General features: G+C 40.9%; 1 protein-coding gene across 1 annotated transcript in view; it reads left to right on the top strand.

Annotated features, from left to right (window-relative positions):
- LANCL2 (LanC like glutathione S-transferase 2) overlaps positions 1 to 24,175 on the top strand; it is a 58,171-nt gene that overhangs the window by 13,678 nt on the left and 20,318 nt on the right. The window contains exons 2-4 of the mRNA XM_088476056.1: positions 5,830 to 5,947; positions 9,272 to 9,479; positions 23,581 to 23,728. Coding sequence (XP_088332182.1) covers positions 5,830 to 5,947; positions 9,272 to 9,479; positions 23,581 to 23,728 — 474 coding nt within the window. The remainder of the gene's footprint in view (positions 1 to 5,829; positions 5,948 to 9,271; positions 9,480 to 23,580; positions 23,729 to 24,175) is intronic.

The following is a 24,175-nucleotide window of genomic DNA, read 5'->3' as shown; positions in this document are numbered from 1 at the left end:
TCCATATAAATTCAGTATTTTCTTTGTGTGGTTCAAATCCCATAATCCTCCAGGATATATGTGAAAAAGGGAAGACAGAAAAAGAGCAAAAAACGCAATATAGTGTAGTATATTATTTTTCAGTTTAATAAAACAAGCAAGATAAAAAAATCCCAAAAATGTTTAATTGATGGTTCTCAAAACAAACAATGTTGGTGTAGCATAAAAACACTTTCTGGGATGACCCAAAGTAACATATCATCCAAATAAGTGTAAGTTGGAACCGTACTGTGTTTGGCAGATTTGGTGCTTCAAGAGAGTTTAAATGGGAGATCTCTGGATAACCGCCCTTCTCCCTTTAGCCTCTAGCTTAGCCAGCCGCACACAGTTCCAGGTTTCCAACAGTTTAGAGCAGGTGAATCCCAGCCTCCAACGCATTTCGAGTTACAGATACTCTTCCTCAAGGCTGTATGGGATTATCTGCTGACTGAGGAGTCCTTTCCAGGATATACCTGAGTTTATGATCCGCACTCAGCAAGGCCAGTCAGCACACAGCCTTCCTGTCTGCTCGTTTGACGTCGGTTCCCATATAAGAAAAACTTTTAAATCTCTTTCTGTGGACCATAATAAACCTAATAAGGATAGTCTGGTCCCTTGAGCTACATTGTAGCAGTAATGGATCAGTTCAGTAATCTAGATACACCGATCAGTCAAAAACATTACAATCATCTACCTAATATTGTGTAGGTCCCCCTCATGCCGCCAAAAAACCTTGATCTGTCGAGGTGTGGACTCCACAAAACCTCTGAAGGTGTCCTGTACTATCTGGTACCAAGACGTTCACAGCAGAAGTTCTGTAAATTGCAAGGTGGGGCCTCCGTGTTTCGGGCTTGCTTGTTTATCCAGCACATCCCACTGACGCTCAATTGGATTGAGGGGAATTTGGAGACCAAATCAACACCTTGAACTCTTTGTCATATTCCTCAAACCATTCCTGAACAATGTTTGCAGTGTGGCTGGGCGCATTATCCTGCTGAAAGAGGCCACTGCCATCAGGAAATATTGTTGCCATGTAGAGGTGTATTTGGTCTGCAACAATGTTTAGGTAGGAGGTACATGTCAAAGTAACATCCATATGAATGCCAGGACCCAAGGTTTCCTAGCAGAACATTACCCAGATCATTACATTACTTCCGTCGACTTGCCATTTTCCCATATTGTATTCTGGTGTGATCTTCCCCAGTCAAACGATGCACATGCACCCATTGTCCACATAATATTAAATAAAATTTAATTAATCAGACCAGGCCACCGTCTTCCGTTGTCCAGTTCTGTCGCTCACGTGCCCATTGTTGGTGCTTTCGACGGTGGACAAAGGTCATCATGGGCACTCTGACCGGTCTCCGGCTCCGCAGCCCCAAATGCAGCAGCCAGCAATAACTTTTTCAGCAATTTGTGCTACCTTGAGCCCCCATGACCCTGTTGCTGGTTCACTGGTTGTCCTTCCTTGGACTACTTTTGTTACGTACTAACCACTGCATATCGGAAACACCCCACAAGACCTGCCATATTGAGATGCTCTTACCTGGTCATCTAGACATCACAATTTGGGCCTTGTCAAAGTCACTCAGATCCTAATGCTTGGTACACACCTGGCAGATCTATCTGCTGACCCGTGGCCAATCAGGTAAGCTATACACACTTATCGATCTTTTGCGCTCTGTGTCTGCGCTGACATCACAAATGGGCGGGCGTTACAATTTGCCCACCCAGTTGAGATGTCACTCACCGGCGTTCACTGCAGCAAGTGTCTGGGCGGTCGGCGGGTCGAGCATACACACAGACGTACTAATATATACTGTATGCAAGATATATTGGCATCAGCTTTGCTACAGGACAAATGTAATATGACATATCGTCTGTACACACCCACCGATGCACTATACGTTTAAAGTTGTCTGCCCAGTTGAGATGTCCTTATCAGGACTTTACACGAGTTTAGTCGTTTTACCCCGTTAGACCCGGTCTAATAGGGCATGAAGACCGTGATAATAGGCGCCCAGAACAATTGAATTGCAACACTGGGCGCCCATTAACTATTGCTGCCCAGACAACAATTGAATCGCCTGTACACACCTAATGATCCGCAAACTATATATATTCTGTTTGATTATGCCAATTTTTCCTGCTTCCAACACATCAAATCAAGAACTGACTGTTCATTTGCTGCCTAATATATTCCACCCTTGACAGATTGTAACAAGATAATTAATGCTATTCGCTTCATCTGCTAGTGGTTTTAATGTTCTAGCTGATCGGTGTATACTCTCCTGTATCAAAGCTGATGGTTGATTGCATACATCTAGAACCTAGCTAATTTATGAAATTTGATTGTAATAGTGGAGATCAAAGGTTATAAAATCAATTTGGTTAACAAACTATAAACTACAATCTGTCCCTCAGGAGAGGAGTTATGCAAGGCCTAATTAGCTTAATAAACTGTTCTTGGAGATATATTGTAAGAATGAACAGATACATATGATATTAGTATAATGGTTTTTTTTTATTTATTTTATTTATTTATTTTACCCATGGTACATATAATAAGGGAAAAATAAATAATTATTTATAATATTAGAATGTACCCACTTAGGTTAAGATGTGTTAATTTTTCCTCTAAACTTTTCTTCAAATTTTTTTTCTGTTTGAAATATTTTGTTTATATTTACTCTCCACAACAATTTAATTGAAATTAATAAAGACTGGAATGTTTATTGAGTCTTGTAATTAAAGAATGCACAGCCACAAGATAATTACTTTAGTTTTATTTTTTACCAGTAAGGCTGGACCAAGTCATATGTCTTAGCTTTGGGCAGACTTATAAAGTGTCCATGAAGACTTAAACTGGCCACACATCTAAAGATTATCTGTCCTACCAGCCAACTAGTTGATTGGTTGGAATGAAAATCTGGCAACGTATGGCAGGGCCGAAACTAAGATTTTTGTCACCCGCGACAAGACTGTAAATTGTCCCCCCCTCCTCCCCCTGGTCATTTCTCCCATAGTAATGCCCTCTGTAGTAGTGCCCACATAGTAATGCCCCTGTAATAGTGCCCATATATTAATACACTTGTAGTAGTGCCCATATAGTAATCTCCACAATACAGAAGTCACATATAATAATACAGCATAGCAATTATTTTATTTCTACAAAGAGGCCACCAACTCGGAGGGGAAGAGCTCCCGTATGAATCCCTCCAGTAGCGCCCGGCTCTCCGCCCGATCCCACCGTCCCGTCCCCCCCCCCCCCCCCCGACCAACAGGACCAGCTTTGGACCTCCGAACTGCTCCAGCACCTCCCGGAAGCGGCTCTCCGTGCAGTCCCGAGCCATAGCACTCACCGTGGGAACATGACAGCAGCAGCGCCCCTATATAGCTGTCCAGCACAGGCTCATGGAGCCACATGCATACCTAGCGCCCATACATTGCGGCTGGGGGCAGCAATGAGCAGGAAGCGGCACCGACTAAGGAGGCCGGTTCCTGTACTAATCACATCCCATAGGACACCCAAGAACACACCCCAGTCACTGTTACACACCCGTCTTGTCACCTTCACCCAGGCAGCGCACACACCGCTCCCCGCACGTATTGCTATAGTAGGAGCTTGGGTCCTCCGTATCCTGATCTCACAGGTAGCTGGAAGACACTCCAGCCCCCCCCCCCACCCTAGTTGCGGCCCTGCGTATGGGAGTAAATGATGATCAGCAATTTGCTCCTGAATGCCAGAAAACAGATGAAAATGGTCGTTCAGACAGGTTTGTTAAATGTTTGATCTAAACAATTTGTTCAAACAGCATTTGTCCATTTTCCGGCATTTGGGAGCAAGTTGCTGATTGCCATTTGCTTTCATACCTTACCAGATTTTCATTCCAACTAATCAACTAGTTGGCTGGTTGGACAGATAATCTTTAGATGTGTGGCCAGCTTAACATGATCTGACCATCAGCACATTGCACAGAATTATGATCAGCTCAACAGGAGCCATAACCTCTAGTCAGACCTATCCAAGCTGAAGGCTCATGTCAGTAGGATGAAACACTCATTTATCTTTTGTTTGTTTCTCACAGTTATGTCCCTTCCAACAAGGAGCGTACTTAGGAAAATAATGTCTCTGGATTGACACCAGCTCAGTGAGAGACTGTCACCTACTCTTCCTCATCCCTTATGTAATTAGCAGGGCACCTGCCGTTCCGGGATAGATGGAGTCTGCTGGGCTGCCAGGGTAAACAGTGGGGTGTCCCTTTTCCACAAAGAATCTTGCTTAAAGCTGATTACCACTTCCTGTGAATATGGCAAACCGCTAACGGGAAACTCTGGAATAGTAATACCAGTGACTGGCGCTAACAGTCTCTGTGGTGTCAGTGGCATTGGGGACCCTAATGTGCCCAAATCACAAAATAATATTTTTTTGAACATGTCATAAAATGTAATCCTTCTTTAAAGAATCCATCTGGTGACATTTAAGAACTGTATAACTTTAAATATTGAAAATGCTTAAAGAAGAATTTATTTATTTATTAACAGTTTCTTATATAGCACAGCATATTCCGTTGCGCTTTACAATAGTAAGCATTAATAGAACAAAACTGGGTAATAACAGACAGATATATAGGTAGGAAGGCCCTGCACGCAAGCTTACAATCTATAGGAATGTACGTTTACTTTACCATAATAGCCAGGCGTGCTTAATCTTTATTTTCAGGGAATTGGCACCTTTCTCTTGCCACGACTATTATTATTTAGTTGAAAACCACCAATTTGTAATGTAATATGCTATAGATTGAGATAATCAGGGTACAAACCAATTGCATGCAGTAACATAGAACAGAGCCATCTATACATCCTGTTTTATCAAATATCGGACTTAATTCAACAAATATAGTCAGGTCATTTCTTCATACAGTACCAGCAGCTCAAGATTGATTAAAGGCATAGTGTACACTATTGTTTGTGCTACAGTACTTGTGTTTTTTAAGGGGTAAATTGCATATCTGTTAAAATACTTTGTGCCAAATCCCTATAAAATTATAGCTTATTCATTTTGGAGAATGGGTGCTGGGGCATCCTTAATCCTCATTCTCTCTAGGCATGCTTATGTACAAGTTATACTTCATAGTTTTGAGGGAATAATCTGGTTGTTGGCACAAAACAACTGGTTTTACTTTTCACCCCTGCCTCTACCTAGAACCATCAGTCTGGGCGTAGGACAGTGTATAGTAAATTGCCAGCCCAGTATACCAGGAAAAACTAAAAGCTCTTTGGTATTAAAATTATTTCAAATGATAATTTTAATTGAAAATAAAACCTTAATATATCACTATACACCTAAAACAGACTTGTCACCTGTCTCTCCCAACAGATGATATGGTGTATTGCTTCCGGGTACCTGTCAACCAATCAGGTTCTTATTTATGTAGCACCTTCTAGAAGATAATAGCTAGAATCTGATTGGTTGCTATGGGCAACATCTCCACTTCTAAAAACCTTTAGTAAATACACCCATTATGATGAGGCTTTCCACTAGCTAGCCGCTTTAAATTGGCTAATTGCTGATTTATTTCTGAAGCTGATTGGTGCTGTGTTCATTGATCATGACTATTATATGAATTTGTTGGTGTTGCTTAGCATGACACATTTTTTTACTTTCATTGTACTCAAGAAAGCATATAATATCTACTGTATTCTGTAAGTCAAATCTAATAACAAAGGTTCAAAAACTCAAAATCATTTCCTTGCCTGGTTGTCACTGGATATCTCTTTTGACAAGCGCTTTATTGTGCCACCTCGCAGATCACAGGAAGGTTTTCAAGACGCGTCCAGAAAAAACTAAGTGACTTGCTTCAGCAAATGGAAGAAGGACTGAAGACTGCAGACCCACACGACTGTTCTGCTTATACTGGATATACAGGTGGGTCTTAGATTAGTGCTGTCATATGTACACACACTCATATGCAAATACCCTGGTGTCCTACTCATACAGGGAGAACTACATGACACAGCTCTAACCATAAAAAAAACTGCACTCAAGCTTGTAAAAAGTATAAATTATTAAGTCAATATATCAGCACAACATAGAACTACCAACGTTTCAGTGGTGACTGAAACCAAAATCTAAAGAAATAAGATAATTAAACATCCTAATTTGCAACTGTGCACAAAATACAGACAGTACAACAATAAAGCAATAATGAAATTACGAAAAGCTGTAATTCTGTAAAGATGCTAAGTGACAGTTATTGAAAGAAAACATATGCACAGTGTGTTACGTGTATCTATTTGAAAACAGGACTTTCTTTTCCTCATCAACATCGTGGCAAAGTTGGGGACGAAAATGATAATCCACATGGGCCCAAACTTCTGAGGTCTGAAGACCTTCTATCATGCCACATATACTAAAAATAAATATATAAACAAAAATTTGTGTGTCCCGGTTATTTATGTGGTCACTGGATAGAGAGAACAACACATTTAGGTCTTAGAGCAAGTTAAATACTCTGAGCATGTAGAAACCCAATGTTTACAGAACAACATGAATATTTACATATATAAAATCATACAAGAGTATTTATGTGTATATATGATATGTCGATTTGTGGTGGCACTCAGGTGTTAAAAGAATACAGAGAGGAAGGTTATAATGCCAATGTTTCGATGCCTCTTTAATGCATTGTCTTCATCGAAACGTTTGCATTATAACCTGCCTCTGTGTATTCTTTTAACACCTGAGTGCCACCGCATATCGACCTTTTATATTGGTCAATACATCTCTTGGATAATAAATTGTCCAAATCTCCTCCTCTTTCTCCCACTTTCACATTTTCAATAGCCTTGAAAGTGAGAGCCTCTGGATTGGCGTTATGATGTGGCTCTCAATCTTATTTCGAATGTTTCTGATGTGTTCTTGAATTCTTAATTTAAGTGGTCTTTTCGTTTTGCCACAAGACCACAAGAGCATTCGAGCAAATAAAAAAACTGAGGTAGAATTGCAGTTCATTATGATTTAATTTGTTTGGAGTTCTCCCTATAGGAAAACTTCCTTCTATTTGAGTGTACATGTTTGCAAATACAGCATCTTTCACATTTATAGAATCCTATACAAATTGGTTGTTGCAGCTTGCTGTCCATTTGTTATCATGCTCGGAGCTAATAAGTCTTTTAGATTTTTGGCCTTGTTGAAACCAGTTGTGGTTTTGGTGGAAGTAATTCCTTCAGCATGGGTTCCATTAGTAGTAAATCCCAGTGTTTGTTAATGGTATCTCTGATCAAGTAATCATGTCCATTATAGGTGGTGATAAATGGAACGGAATCTTTTTCGCTTGGACATTCCTTATACACCAGAAGTTCAGATCTTTCTATATCATGTATCTTAGTAATGGCCTTATGTATAGTTCTATCCAGATATTCTTTGTCACAGAATCTTTTTGCATATATTTGTATCTGTTCATCACACTCCTCCTTCTTGCTGTAATTTCTCTTAATGCGATGGAATTGGGATTACGGGATGTTCAATTTCCACTTTTTAGCGTGGCTACTTTTAGAGTAGAGTTAGTTGTTGGTGTCTACCTATTTTACAAAGTTATTTGTGGAGATGATATTTCCTTCTCCCTTTAAAACCAGATCTAAAAATTCCACTTGTTCTTTCTCCAGTTTAGATGTAAATTTAAGATTGTAATCATTCTGTGAGATATATTCCAGAAAAAGATATATGGAGTTTTCATCTCCATCCCATATTTTAATTATATCATTATGTATCTTTTGTAGAGTTTTAAGATGAGTAAGGTTGGCAAAGCTAGGGACCAATATTGTCCAAATAGCTGTGCCGCAGGTTTGTAAGTAAAATTGATCTAAAAATGTAAAATAGTTATGGTTCAGGATAAAATATATTGCATCACAAGGATGCAATATCCAAGGACCACCAGGAAACATAACACTGTATGTTTCATTGCAAGACAGGAAGAGTTGGATCGAACTTCCTGTCAAACGAAATTGAACTTTTGTTTGTTTTTTTAACTTCTGTATGCTTCTAAATTTAAGAAACATGTTTCCGATGATGGTTAATACCTAGTCCTTTCCCTAATTCCCTCTTAAATGATCATACTTAATATTTAAACATGATTATTAGAACTCTGCAAAACAGGATATGACATACATTCTCACTTCCTGCCTAGTAGTTTGGCTTAATAAATGCACTTTATGCTTTAACATAGTCCGGATGAGTGCCCTCTGCTTCTAATTTCAGAAGAACTGCTTGATAGATAGATAGATTTCTATCTCTCTATATCTCTATCGCTCTCTATTTCGTTGATAAAAGTGTATGATTACAATGACATATCACAGATTCAATGGATTAATTAAAAAATAAGTTTGGCTGCTACTCCCTGCCGCATGTTCTTTGCAGCTCTGTATATCTGAATCGGTGTATTAAAAAGATAAAAAAGGCAGTGCACACAGTGTAACTCCAATAAATCAATCAGTCCCTATCTAACAGCGTCCACAAGTACATTAAATAAATATGTGAAAGGACATTAATAATACGCATGTTATAGGTCGTCTGAACTGTGCATTTCCAGTACCCACTATGTACGACATATCGGAAGCTACAGTGGTCCACCATGGTGTATTATTGGGAAAAAAAATAAAAATTCAAAGACATAATGGCTGCTCACAATATAGAAAAGATAAAAGAGCGTGTCTGATCCATAAAACGTAATTCAGCCCAATCTTTAGTGCTAATGCACAGCGAGGAATCTGCACCAATCCCATTGGGTGGAGGAAAATATTTTATTAATTTTGCCATAGGCGAACTAAAGTTCCATCATGGCCTGATTGCCAAACTTGTCTGCCAGTGCAATGTGGCACAAGTGCCATCTGGGACCTGTACTTTGCAAAGGAAAAATGTAAATAAAGACACAATTTCCAGACAAAAAAACACTTTTAACACACACACACACACACACACACACACACACACACACACACACACACACACACACACACACACACACACACACACACACACACACACTTTTAAAACATATTTTATGATAGGGTTGCTCTGTATACTGTTTTAATAAACAAAACTTTACTTCAATGTTTATTCCTGATATCTTTGTCAGTGTAATTGTATTTATGTATATTTATGTGTAAATGAGCATTGAGTTAACTACACTGCGGAAGTACTACTACTTGTTATGTGGATCATCTATCATTCATTTTAAACATTGTTTTGTAGGCATAGCCTTGCTGTATCTGCAGCTGTACCGTGTCACTCAGGAACAGGCTCACTTACAGCGCTCTCTTGATTATGTAAAGAGAATTCTGCGGAATCTGAATGGGAGAAGAGTCACTTTCCTCTGTGGTGATGCTGGGCCTCTTGCTGTTGGTGCTGTAGTCCATCACAAGCTGCAGAACCAGGCTGAATCCACTGATTGCATTACAAAGTAAGGGTTTATTGCAGACTTTCGAGTAGAGTCGATCAGCCAATGATTTCCGCATGACACTAATACATGAATATTCGTTAACACAAGAACTGGATGGTTATCAAATGCTGTCATTGTTCATTTAGTAGCCCTAATTGAGTGTGACCACCAAGGCAGGCAATAGACAGCCAGGCCCAATTACAGGGATTCATAGGCCTACTGGAACTTTAAGGTCTGTGTGGGGTGCACAAAATGTACAATGCATCGGGGAAGAGCAAAGAATGTCCTCTAAGCAAAGGATCCCTGATTTTTATTAACATGGCGGTAATGTTCTACTGTCCAACAGTCATGTAGAAGGGGTAAAGATTATAGAAGTGTTAAAATGATTACAAGGAAGTCCTTACTGAGTGAGTATTAGTGCACATATGTTTTCACCAACATGCAAATAATGAGTTTTGGTAATATGTGCCCTGTTTCCCTGGAATGTGAACAGCTGGCTTCTCTCCTTAAGCTAGGTACACAATATATGATGTTGGAACGATATATCGTACGATCCGTCGTTCATCACATTGTCCCATCTGCTCTGCACAATAGTTGGGACGATTCAATGGACGACGCAGAGCAGTTACTTGTGCTTGTAGCGAGCGATACATCGCGACGTTGTACACCAGATCATGCAGTGTATAATTAAAACTTTCAAATGCAGTATGATAAAGTCAGTCTGTCATTGTCACAATTGTTTTAAGACCTAAAAGACATTTCAGAATTTGGTGTGCTCCCCATATTATCCTTTGTGCAAGTACAAAGTTATTTAAACTCTGGGGAGTGATGGGCATAAGATGGATGATGCTGATCTATGACATCACCCACGCTAACATGCATGTTGATCCAGCTTACTACTCCACAATGAATGGGTCAAAACAACACTTGGTTTGAAGATGTTGGTTCCATACGTGTGTGTGTTTGTTTGTTTTTTTACTTTTTTGAAAATGCACAGAACATGAGGTTATTGGATATTATGTATACAGATATAGGCAATACAAATCTGTATATAGAATTTATTCTTCTAAACATAGGTGAGTTCATTGGTTTGACCAATTTAAATACAGTTGTATTTTAGCAGATCTGCACTAAGGCCCGTATTCATTTTGGAGAGAAAAGTCAGTTGCCGGACTTTTTGCGTCCATCGCTGGTTTTGGGTGCGAAAAAGTATGGCACTCGTCCCGGCTTATCCCCCTATTCAATTCCAAATCGGCGAAAACGGGACCCGCCGAAACTGAAATTGGCGAAAAGTTCTATCAGTTTTGGGGGATTCAGCCTGTCACCCCCCCCCCCCCCCTAATAAAAAAAAAAAAAAAAAAAAAAGCACTGACATGGGGGATCACTATGGGTACCCCCGAATAGCCCAGCTGAAGGTATGTGGGGTTTTTAAACTGTCTCAATAGGTGCTGTTTTGTGTTTTTAAGAAGGTGGTGAAGAATAGCATTTAGGAGGTTTTTTTGGCAAAATAATTAGTCCTATCAAATTTGGGGTACATGAAAATGGGTACTAGCATATTTTGAAGTTGCAAATGTGACGTTTTAAAAACCGTCAAAAATCCACCTGCTGCAAACACCTGCAATAAAAAAAAACACCTGGGGCATACTTGGGGACCCCCTGGAGTCTATTTCGCTAGTTTTTAAGTTTGTCACTTTTCGTTTTGGGGGCAAAAAAAAAGCACTTTTTTGGGGTGTCCAAAGGTACTTTTTTTTTTTTTTTCACGGATTACCTTTAGGGAACTGTCCAAGGGCTGCAGGGTGGTTTTGGGAACCCCAAAACCCCAATTCTGCGCTTTCTCTCCACCTATACATAGGTGATACTTTTTCGCCGGGTCTGATGCATTGACTTTTCGCATCGGCGAAAAGTCAGACTAATTGAATATGGAAATAAATGAAACTGGCGAAAATGACGTCATCAGCGAAAAAGTATCGCCAAAACGGACTTTTCGCTCCAAATTGAATACGGCCCTAAATGTGGTTGTATTAGTAATCCATAAATTCTGGAACAAAGGCTAAGGGGTCAATCCAACTTGTGGGTGCGATTCATCAGCCACACTTTACAGCAGCCTGAACTCGTTCAAAAGTGCTTGCAGTCCCATGGGGCTGTGAGCAAAATTGAGCAAATTCAGGCTGAGAGAGGGGTGCGAGATGAGGGTCCGTTGCCGGCGTTTTAATACCGTGGCAATAGCAACTTGCACCCTTCGCAGCTTGTTGGGTTGACCCCTATCACTGTAAGGAGAAAATCATGGTTTAAATTCTTGTGAAACAAAACAAATCGGTTCACCTCCTATTACATTTAACAAAATACAAGAAAAAAAAGACTACTCTTACGTTGAATGGACAAGTGGTCCTTTTTTTCTTTTATAATGATCTTCGCATATATAATTAGTGATTAAATTATCCACATGATGTAACACGCAAAGAGAAAGAATATCACAAATCTAGTGCAGACAATTTACATATATTGAACAATACAAATGGTATAATCTTAATTTCCCCAACACTTGAAAAAAAAATTCTTGCAAACAATATAAAAATAGATTGTTTAATGATACAGAGTAAAACATCCAGAATAAAAAACTTTTGTATGTGTAGGCCTGAATGTCCAAATGTCATACATGTAATAAAACCAGAAAGGTAAAGCTGGCCTCCTACCAGATTGGGGAGATAATAGAGTCTGTAATCACTGAAGTGATCGTTCTTGTTATGCCTATCCTGAGTCTCCTTTGGATATTTGCAGGATCCAAATACTCCTCACTCCTGGGAAGGTTTCTTATATATCCCCTTCAGTAGCCAACGCGTTTTGACCTGGGCAGACTATCTGCTTTGTTTTTTCCATGCATTTTTTGTGGCTCATGAATGAGCCTTAGGATTGTTCTGACATTACATTTAAGTGCTAAATTTGCTAACTGTTTAAATCTGTTTAATACAAATTATATAAAGTAAGTAATTGGTTGATACAATCTGCACAAATCTGTAATGAATGGGTTAACTCCTTAATGGATCTGAAGGGTTAAAAATGTTCTGATGAGCACTTTGTTTTCTCTGTACAAAACACATAGCATGCAAACCTCAATTCTATTATTCTAGGAAAAAGGCAAAACTTTCAAGGTTGTTAATTGCTTTAGTAGACCTAAAACTAATGATTTTATAATTCCCTTTCCTACTCGCATATTATATGATATCCAGTCCTTTTGATTCAAACAACCTGCGGATATTAGGGGTTAGTGTCAGAGAATTCATGTGAAGCTGTAGAAATTACCAGGATGTTAGATGCCATCTGTACATTTGCAAGTCCCCTGGCGATCTGAATCCTGGGATTTGTCTAGTCAGACAATGGTCCAAAAAATATAATCCTGTTTTCTGCTTTATAGAATAATAAAACAGTTGTCTCTAATTTGACAGCGTGTACGTACTAACCGCGTGCTGCTGTGTGCATAGTAATGTTGTTTTTGTAACATTAACCCTTAATTGGGATAATTGAGCATTTTGTTGATTGTGCTAATTTATGCTTCTAAATGCATTCATTTTCCCAGTCCTGCTCATTAATGGGAATGTGGTTAATTTGATGTAGATCCTATTTGTAGCCTTAATGCAAGATCTTTGTTTCATTAAGGCAATCCTCTGGTAAGAAGCAGGACACAACACACATATTACGTTACATATAACCAATTCTGCTCCAGCTAATGGAAAAATAAGGAGAAGGATGGTTTTATTTAAATGACTATCCCAGTGGGAGGAAGGATTTCAGAATCTGGCATGTAAATACTTGTTGGCAGAAACTGGAAACTGCTGCTGAACAATGCAGTTCTAACAATTAAGTCATCTGAAGAATGAGATTGGAATTTATATACATTAAAGTGAAGGTTCTTGCAGTAAATCTGTAGATTTAAAGGTAATATTTCTTTATTAGAGATGCTGCTTACACAACTGGTTAATTTCATTTTTTTCCTGGAAAATTTTTAAAGGGTTCTAGTAAAGTAACTCACTCCCTAATGGTCACATACCTCCCACCATGACCCTGTCCAGGAGGGACACAATGCTCTGGTCCTGGGCTTCCCTGATAAGAGGTGAAGGCTGCAGCACAGTTCAAAATTCAAATAGGGGAGTCACACCAACTGTCATTTCACACACTGCCCAACATCACTGGCTGGGACTCACTGGCAGTTGATGCGATTCCCCTATTTGAATTTTGGACTGTACTGCAGCCCCACCTCTGGAGCAGCCACTAATCATAAATTACCAGGGAAGTCCAGGACCAGACCATTGTGTCCCTCCTGGAGAGGGTCATGTTGGGAGGTATGCGGTCAGATACAGGTGTGAGGCCTATGGCTAGAGCCAATTGTAGTTCCCTGGTTAAGTTCCCAGGGCTATTCAATTAGAGCCTGCAGGGTGCATTTATCGTGGATTTCTGATTGCGTCCTCCTGAAGGGGATAGTTTTGGGCACTTAGGGCCACATTTACTAACGTGTTTTATCACCAAAACGAGTGATAAATTTCACTGTGTATGATAAATGGTGCTCCAGCCAATCAGCTCCCAACTGTCAACTGTTAGAAAAATGACAGTTGGGAGGTGATTGGCTGGAGCACCATTTATCATACACAGTGAAATGTATCACTCGTTTTGGTGATAAAACACCTTAGTAAATGGGGGCCTTAACCTGGAATCTATGGGTTAACGTGCTTTAAGCATATAAGCTTTAATTGACTAGCTCCAAGCATTAAAGCCTGGAGCTACAAGCCTGTGTTGAGCACCATGGCTAATTGAATCCGGCCCCTAATGTCTTATTAAGGGGGTCCTCATGTCTGGACCACAGCAAACGCATGCACTGATCAGCCATAAAATTAAAACTACTGATAGATTAATTGAATAACATTGATCATCTTGTTACAGTGGCACCTGTCAGGAGTTGGAATATATTAGGCAGCAACAGTCAGTTCTTTAAGTTGATGTGTTGGAAGCAGGAAAAGTTGGCTAGTGTAAGGATCAGAGTGACTTTGACAAGGGCCAAATTGTGATGGCTAGACAACTGGGTCAGACCATCTCAAAAACGACAGGTCTTGTGGGGTGTCCCCAGTATACAGTGGTTAGTACCTTCCAAAAGTAGTTCAAGGAAGGATAACCAGTGAACTGGCAACAGGGTCATGGGTGCCCAAGGCTCAATTATGCAGGTGGTGAGTGAAAGCTAGCCCATCTGGTATTGTCCAAAAGAACAGCTACTATAGTACAAATTACAGAAAAATATAATGCTGGCTATAATATAAAGATGTCAGAACACATAGTGCATCGCAGCTTGCTGCATATGGAGCTACGTAGCCGCAGACTGGTCAGAGTGCCCATGCTGACCCCTGTAAACCACTGAAAGTGCCTACAATGGTCACGTGAGCATCAGAACTGGACCACGGATCAATGGAAGTATAGTGTTATATAGGGTACAAAAGAGAAGGGAGTAGTAGCACAAGATGTTACAAGATAGGAGATACTATATTCCCAAATCTGAATCAGACTACACCGTTTAGGTTTTTGTGTAAGAGCAAGTAACTGAGTACCTGGACAAACCATGTAGCAATGCAGTGGGTGCAAATACATACATTTATTTTGCATGCAGGTTAAATACTGGCTGCTGTTGCATGTAGCCCACAAATGCTGGACAGTTTTATTTTTACACTGCAGTATAGAGTTCAGTTTGGACACACTCCTCCCAAATCTATATCTCTACACATGTTGCATCTGTCCCACCTGCAGTGCAGCATGGTTTTACCAAGACAGTTACTTGATCTTTCTTTCTCTATTCCCAAATCTAAATCGGACCCCACTTATCAACATATATGTATAAGGTTGTAACAGAACAAAAGCACACCAAAGTGAAAAGTAACAAAAATACATTAATGTGGTTTTAGTGAGTCATTTGCTATTATATGGGATAATAGCATAACAAGTGATAATGAGGGAGGGAGTGGGGGGGTGGGATATGTGCGGAAGGTAGAAAATAGGGTGAAAGTGAGCAAGTGAAGATGGAAATGAGTGAGTGTTATTAATACATGTAACCGTAACCATTCTGTACACAGTAAAGAATGCCTTTAAGGAGTAAATTTAATTACCAACAAGCTGCCACGGAAAACACTTTCAGCGGCTTCACTGGTTGTTTTTCTGTAGCTGATTTATGCTTGCAGCCAAATCAGGTGTGATCAAAAGTCAAGCACCGTAATTACGCTTTTGAGCATAGCAACAACTCGCTGCTGCTCCTAAGAGCTACTTTGTCAGTCTATGCAGTTCTTGAGCTCATTATTAAATGTTTATGACGCAAAGGCCAAACTAACAAATACAAAAACAGCACATGTTAGCAACGCAATACAGATATGGGATCTATTTTGTGGAATATTTAAGACCCTGTAATGTCTGATGTTTGCAGTAGAACATTGTCGTAATCCACGTGGTTCCTGGCATTTCACAGGTGCACTGTGATTAGGTCAAGTGCTGTATGAATATATGAATGTGTAAACCTTTATGACATGCATATATGAATAATGACAGCTTTGACAAAATTAATCAGACCGAAGGCAGTGATAGAACACAATGTGAACGTTGGTCTTGGAGACTGGAAATTAGCATTTGTATTGATAGAGGAAGAAAGGAGGGAGATTCTGCACCCACTTTTTTTTGAGAGTTTAGTTAAATGCAGATACGCAAAGAATAACAATAACATAGGTAAGGTGAAAGTATTCATGTGTATCAAATGTGTTGGTGCACCTGAGAGTCCGATATGTACACAAAAAAAGAGAGAATATACTCTTGTGGTGCACTCTTATGAACGTACCTTTATAAAGGTGTACTACAAAAGAGTCTTTTGTTCTTTGTGTACGTAACTAGCATTTGTATGTCAGGTTTATTCATACTGCTTCACATGCCACTCTTGCCAGATATCTCCAAATGCCCCTTTTATGTCACCAGACTCCTCCAATTGCCCTTTGTATGCCAGACAATGCACTTTTCATGCCATTTCCCTCCACATGCTCCTTTTTGTTGCCACCAGACTCCTCCACATGCCCCTTTTTATGCCGCCTCAATAATAATTTCACTATTTACATGCAAAGTATGTAACAGTCCTGGAAATAAACGGAGCACCTACCCCCCTCCCCAGTGTGCCCCCCACCTGAATGCTAAAATGAGACTTTAGTAGCAAAGTGATGCTGTGTGATCAACTACAAAGGCCAGGCACAGTTCTGGAGTTTTCTGCAGTTTTGTCATCATCCACAACAACAAGTGAGTTGGGAGTTGATAAGCCATCTTGCTGACCGGCTGCTGTGTAGATTATCTGATGCTGGCTGACAGCCTGCTGCTAGCTGTATTACTGTATACCTGCCAGCCTCTTAAAACACTAGCCTGGGATTCAGGAGGGGTGTCACACAAACCAGAGCATTCCGCCCATTGAGGGTATTACATAGTCTTTGGTGGGCACGACTACAGAAGATTCTTAAAAGCACTTCTGACTATTTTCCTACTGAGAGGCCAAGAACGCCACTTCTTGTTAAAGTGCGCCCACCGTTTCCTTGGTAAGACGTCATAGACTGTTGCTGACCGTTTGATGCAACCTGTGTTTTCCTGAATCCACAACTGGGTGGCGTCCATCTGCCAGCCCATGTCTTGAAACAGCATTGGCTGCATAGTATCAGCTAGCCTTGCTGGGTGTACCACCGATGATACGAGAATCCCTGCTCTAGTGAGATTCTATTGCAGTACCCGTCGCAGTGACTGTGAACACGCTACAGGAAATCCTATCTCTGTGTATGACATTATGGAAGAGCAGCAGATATTTTCTGAATATTATCATATAGCCTAGTGTCATAACTTTGGAGCACTTCTGATACTTATAATGTCATATAATAGATTTCCAGAAGCATACAAACATTACTTCCATAGAAATTGAGTGTTTATTAAATTGTTGGTTAAATGTTGTTGGCGGCCTTATATAACTCTTCAAACAATCTAATAGAACTATACTGGATTGAAGTGTTTACCTATCTTCACGTCTTCAACCAAAACTATATGTCTCCTTTCTTTTCTCCTCACCATAAATTCAACTGGTAACTGCTAAGCCCCCTGTTTCTTCTCATCAGCATTGCTGAGTGCTGCAACAACTGACTTGCATTAAAGTCTGAATGTCTATGAGAATATTATCAATTATTTAAAAAAATCTCTGCATATTTCATTTTCTTGGTTACTGTTTTTGAGAAGAAATTGTACTGTGTGGATGTTTTCATTTTTAAAGGAGTGTGAGTACCTCAAACTAGGTCAACCACTGTAAAATGCAGGTGCCAACTTCAAAAGAAAATTTTAGGTAAAGAGGATAATATAATAGCTCTGTAGTCCAAAGAGGTGACAATGTATAATCGAATGGTAAAAACATGAACAGTCATAACATTTTTAAAAACAGCCAAATACTACTACAAATTAAAATCCACTGCTTCAAAATGTAATGTTTGTGCAAGTTGTATCTACTGTAGATGGATTTCTTTTCTCAAATGTGTTGTAGCAAATGTAATGCTCAAACCAGGGGGCGTATATATCAAGGGTGCAGGGTGTGCGTGTTGTGCAGTCCTTACCTCCGGCGGTGTAGACCTGCCGGAGGATGCTGCAGTGGGGCGACTGGTTTGTCCGCTCCCCCCCACTAGACCACCGGGGCAGTTAAAAGATGGCGTCGGGGACAACAGCACCCGGCGGCTGATGCAGCAGTGAGGAGGTAGGCTCTCCCCCGGCAGCCCCTCCCCAAGCCCAGAGCACAAGCCCTCACAAGGTTTCCCGCCTCTGAGCTGATCCACCCCTGACCCTCCTCTCTATATGAGACGCTCAGCAGCCATTAATAAGGGCTTTTCTGAAGCTACAGGTCTCAGGAGATTCAGGTTCAGTCTCCCTGGGGCAAGGTTATACAACGCACAAATCCTACAGCCCTGTGAGGCTTGAGTAGTTGATTTAGTGCCCATTATAAGTATATTTATATGCATTGTATGTAACTTGTGCTCGCTCTGCTGTGGTGATATACTGTCTTAAAACTTTCTGACTGTCGGCTACATCTACAATATTACTTCACATTTATTTGTATTTGTGAAGGTTGTCACATTGCATTACTAGCCATACACTGATTGCGTGGTGCTTGCTGGTTATTACTATGTCTTCTAAGGGTAAACAGCAGTCCGAGGCCCCTGTGCTGGTTACTTGCAGGATGGTCTGTGTGTTATTTGTTATGTACCACTTCTACAGCCCACTGTACCAGCCCCTGTCCATGAGCCACCTTGGGTGTCCTCCTTATCCCAGGTTATGACGCAGCAAGTGGACCGCTTATCAGCCGACATGCTGCCTCCCACCATGGAGTACCCCCAGCTATTATCGCCTACTATGTCGGTACCCCCTATGCATCCTCACTGGATGGATGTTTATGCCTACAGTTCAGAATATGGCTCAAATGTCTGCCACCTAGCAGCAAAGGTTACAGTCGGACAAAAACGTTGGCCACCAAGGCACATAGGCGGACTGTATCATCCTCTCAGTCCACCCTGCTTTCGGATTCTGATGCATTATCTGAGGAGGCAGATGATGCACAAGGTTCTCTCTTCGAATCGCACTCTGGCGAGGACCACCGTATTCAACAGTGAATGTCCCTTCTTTAGTGAGGGCGGTTAAATCCTGAATATAGAGAATGTTGAACAGGCCCGTAAGCCTAAAACCCCGATGTTTAAACGTCAAAACGTGGTTTCTCTATCTCTGTGGTCCAGACGATGCTCAGGGCGCATAAGCCTGCCTCAGCCCGTATCTATTACAGAGTTTGGCACTCTTACTTCCAATGGTGCTCCCCCAGAGGCTATGACCCTACAGTTTTTAGAGTCTCCCGAGTGCTTGCCTTTCTCCAGGCTGGGTTAGAGCTTGGCCTTCATCTGGCCTCCCTTAGAGTTCCAGGTTTCTGCTCTGTCAATTTTGTTCCAGCGAAGGATTGCTCCCCTGCCTGATGTTAGAACATTATTGCAGGATGTTCTCGCATTCAAACTTCTTCTTGTCCCTACTGTGGCTCCATGGGACTTGTCCTTGCTTTTCTGGGCTCTACAGCAGGCTCCTCTGTTTTTAACTTTTTGGCCTCAATAGACCTCAAGTTGCTGACAGCGAAGACTCTCTTTCTCCTCGCTAACTCCTCTGCCCGCAGGGTATCTGATTTGGCAGCGCTCTTCTGTCTCTCCCCATTTTTGATATTTCATCCGGACAGAGTTGTCCTCCGTACCAGGGCTGGGTACCTCCCTAAAGTGGTATCCCCGTTCCATTTGAATGAAGAGGTTGTGGTTCCTGTCCTCCCAGTCCTCGGATCTTTCTGCAGGTGAAACCTCCTTCGGTGCTACGTGGATCGTACTAAGGCCCTCATTCAGAGCCGTACGCTCTGAGCAGAGCGCACGCTCTGCATGAGGGCCGGGCTCCATTTTCATGGAGCGTCCTCCTGGACGCTCGTATAGCTGTGGGTCACCACCCACAGGCTATACGAGCGTGCATTTTGATGGCCGCGATGGTCGTGACCATCGCGACCATCGAAATTGCGAGCCGGAGCCTGCGGTTGAGGTTTTCAACCGCAAGCTCCGGAGTGATTTTGGCTCTATCAGAGCCCAAATCACTCCCACTGAAATCACTAGTGATGTCAGTGGGCCGGCTTCTGACGGGAGGCGTTCCCGTGGGAACGCCCCCGTCAGGGAGGCACGCCCACCAAAGGGGGCGTGCTGTCAATCAACATTGACAGCACGCCCCCTTTGATCGGACACAACGAGCGAAGGAAAGTCCTTCGCTCGTCGTGTCTGGCGCATGCGCACGACGGAGCTCCCTCCGTCGTGCGCATGCTCAGTGCAGACCATCGACCCACTTGCGAACGGACAGCCGCTCGCGAGTGGGTCTGAATCGGGCCCTAATTCCTTTAGGAAATCATATTCTCTCTTTTGTGTTGTACGACTTTCACAAGCGAGGCTGGCCAGCTAACAAAGCTCGATGGCTCTGCATGACAATCTCTCTCAGGTCTACATGCAAGCTAATCTTCCTGACCCAAACAGGGTTACAGCACATTCTACTCGGTCTGTGGGACCCTCGTGGGTGGTTCGATGTGGCGTTTCTGCTGAACAATTGTGCAAGGCAGCCACGCGTCAGATTCTCAGGAGCGTCCCCACCCTTAAGGCAAACTGCTATGGGACATCCCCTTGGTATCCCTGTGGATCCCCTAAGGACCCTGAAGAATAAATTTAAGAGTTATGGTGGTAGACTTACCTTTGCTATTTCTTCAAAGTCCATAGGATCCACAGGGCGCCCACTCTGACGCACCTGGTTTCAATAGGTATTTTTTCTTGATCACTGGTTCCTTTTATCTTCTGGGAAAATGTTTCTTGAGTGTACGGTTCTTCCTTCTTCTCTTTCCTGCTCCTGCCTTGGGCTTGTTTACAGAACTGTCTGCCTGTGGCTGGGGTATATGTGGAGGAGGACCAGTGCATCCATTAACTGTTTGGTGACCTCTCCGACCACACACACCCCATGGTATTCCTGTGTATCCTATGGACTTCGAAGAAATAGAGTTAACAAAGATAAGTCTTAAGATCGTTTTTTTCTTTTGTAAGTACTCAGGGCCTGTTTCAGATATACGCTAACCCAATGGTTAACGCACATCTGCGATAGTGCACGGAGTTCCCCCAAGCCTCTGCCTGATTGACAGGCAGAAGTGTATGAGAGGCTGGGACGGCCTGCGTTCCCGGAGACGGGGGGGCATTTGGCTCCCGTTTTCTGGGAGTACTGAAGCTAGGGTCTGTGTTCCTTTTTAGCGTGCAGGAAAACCCATAAAAGCACTTTGCACGGAATCTATGGGAAAATGCAGATTGATTGAATAGCTATGGGCGTGAAACCTGGAGTTATTCCCCATGCAGCAAACTCCGCGCCTAATTGAATTCCCCAAGATGCAAAATTGAGAGGAAAAGTAGAAAAATTTTGTTCCGACTCGTCGTTGAGTTGCACACACTTGCCATTTTGATGGGATATATTTATTTTGGAATAAATTGGATGATTTTTAATAGTATCAATTACATTAGCAATTATATACTAATCGTTAATCATTATTGTGTTTTTATGGACACAGAACTATTAGAATTGCCTATTGGTTATTACGATCCACAGGTTGTGTCCTGGCATAGAGGTGAATAAAATTATGTAACTAAGCAGAGAATTATATAGGGAATTTGTGCTTTTAAATGTTTCCATTTTTTAACTACTTATTTACTTTTAACCCCTTTTCTAATTTAATTTATTTACATGCACAGTTCAAGCTGTCTTGTTTCTAAGCTTCAAAAAGAAAAGTTACAAGTGCACAACTCCAACACTACTAATTATATATAAATAATACATTTTGCAATAAGTAAATAGAGGTTTTTGGCATAATCATGGCCAAAGTTATGGGCTTACCCACCGCATCCAGGTAACCTCTTTAGGGTAGGTCCCTAACATACTAGGGTTAAAATCCAGAGAGCAGGACACCCCCAAACCAGTCCAGCTAAGCCCAACCCAAGGCATCGCTATAGTGAGACAGGTGAAGTGTAAAAGAGTGTTAGATAGGAACAGCTACTGCATAGATTAGAAGTAAAGTGAAAAATAGAGGTGAGAAAATATTACATATATAATAAATAAACAATAAAGGTGCAAAAAATTAAAAGTGTGTTATAATGCAATGCCCTGAAGCAGCCCAACCAAAGCAATCTAGGGGACCCATGCCCCAAAAATCAACCCAAAACTGCACTATATAAACTAGTAGGACTTCCTATATTGTGCCTTATAAAAGTGCAGTCAAAATGCCAGAATCCCTGCTTAAAACCAATGGGGACAGGTGGGGAGGGGTGCTAGTCTAGGCTGAAGGAGTCTCGTACCTTCAGGTGTGCATATGAGCACACTAAATAGAGTATATGAAAAAGGGGCCCTAGACAACACAAAAAAAAAAATATATATATATATATATATATATATATATAAGTACCAGTCAAAAGTTTGGACACACCTTCTCAATCAATGTTTTTTGTTTATTTCAATTATTTTCAACATAGTAGATTAATACTGAAGACATCAAAACTATGAAAGAACGCATATGGAATTATGTAGTAAACAAAAAAGTGTTACACAAATCAATATAGGTTTTATATTTTAGATTCCTCAAAGTAGACCCCTTTTGCTTGGATTACAGCTTTGCACATGGCATTCTCTCAATCAGCTTCATGAGGTAGTCTCCTGGAATGGTTTTAACAGGTGTGCCTTGTCAAGAGTCAATCTGTGGAATTACTTGCCTTCTTAATGTGTTTGAGACCATCAGTTGTGTTGTGCAGAGGTAGGGTTAGTACACAGTGGACACCACCAACCACTCAACTCAGTAAAGAGAAACGACAGTCCATCATTACTTTAAGACATGAAGGTCAGTTGATATGGAAAGTTTCAAGAACTTTGAATGTATCCTTAAGTGCAGTTGCAATATCCATCAAACGCTATGATGAAACTGGCTCTCATGAGGACCGCCCCAGGAAAGGAAGACTAATTATATATAAATATCTTTATAACACTCTTTTACACTTCACCTTTCTCACTATAGCGATGCCCTGGGGTGGCTTAGCTGGACTGGTTTGGGGGTGTCCTTCACTCTGGATTTTAACCCTAGTATGTTAGGGACCTACCCTAAAGAGGTTACCTGGATACGGTGGGTAGGTCCATAACCTTGGCCATGATTATGCTAAAAACCTCTATTTACTTATTGCAAAATGTATTATTTATATATAATTAGTAGTGTTGGAGTTGATATATATATAACCAAGGCATTCCAGAAACCTAGCATGTGCGCTACTGAATGGCAGTATAAATATACTATATTATGATGTACAGTAAAAGGATTAATAGGTTGCATACCTGAGTATTCGGGGAGAGGACACAAAACGGTATTTAGTAGGGCATGCTGGTTGTACTATGTGAATATGCCAGTTTAAACTTGCACAAATTGTTGTCTCAATTCCAGTTGATTGCCACTTATGCCTATTGTTATGTTTAGGCTGCTGCAGTTACATCGAGGGGTGGTCAGCACAGACTCGGAACTTCCAGATGAGTTACTGTATGGGAGAGCAGGTTACCTATATGCATTGCTGTACTTAAACAAAGAGATTGGACCAGACACTGTGCCTCAGACTACTATCAAAGAGGTCAGTATTCTTCTAGTGAACCCTTTTGAACCTCCTAGGTACTATTACTAGCTAATTGTCTCTTACAATTAGTGTAAAATTAATTATTAATGTCTCTTTAAACATAATTACATTGAGGAGTCTCTTCTTACAAATTATATATATATATATATATATATATATATATATTGTATAGTATATATATTCTATAACATATCTAAGTGTGTAGATATATAATGTACACATATAATAATATACACATAATTGATTATTATATGCATTGCTGTGAAAGCTGCACTTTTTGAGGTAATGTGGGAAACAAAAGGTCACAGCAGAATAAATAGTAATTGCATTTCTACAAAAGTAGCAACTATTCCAGTGCTATAATCCTCTTTTTCACTGTGATTGCTGATTTCCATGGATGTGAAATCCGCTTTATACTTCCTGTCACTAGACGATATACATCCA

This window comes from Taudactylus pleione, unplaced genomic scaffold (assembly GCF_031769625.1).
Source record: "Taudactylus pleione unplaced genomic scaffold, aTauple2 ptg000181l, whole genome shotgun sequence".
In the NCBI taxonomy this organism is placed as follows: Eukaryota; Metazoa; Chordata; class Amphibia; order Anura; family Myobatrachidae; genus Taudactylus; species Taudactylus pleione.
The sequence above is the reverse complement of the archived record's forward strand: the minus strand, read 5'-3'. Positions and strand labels throughout refer to the sequence as shown.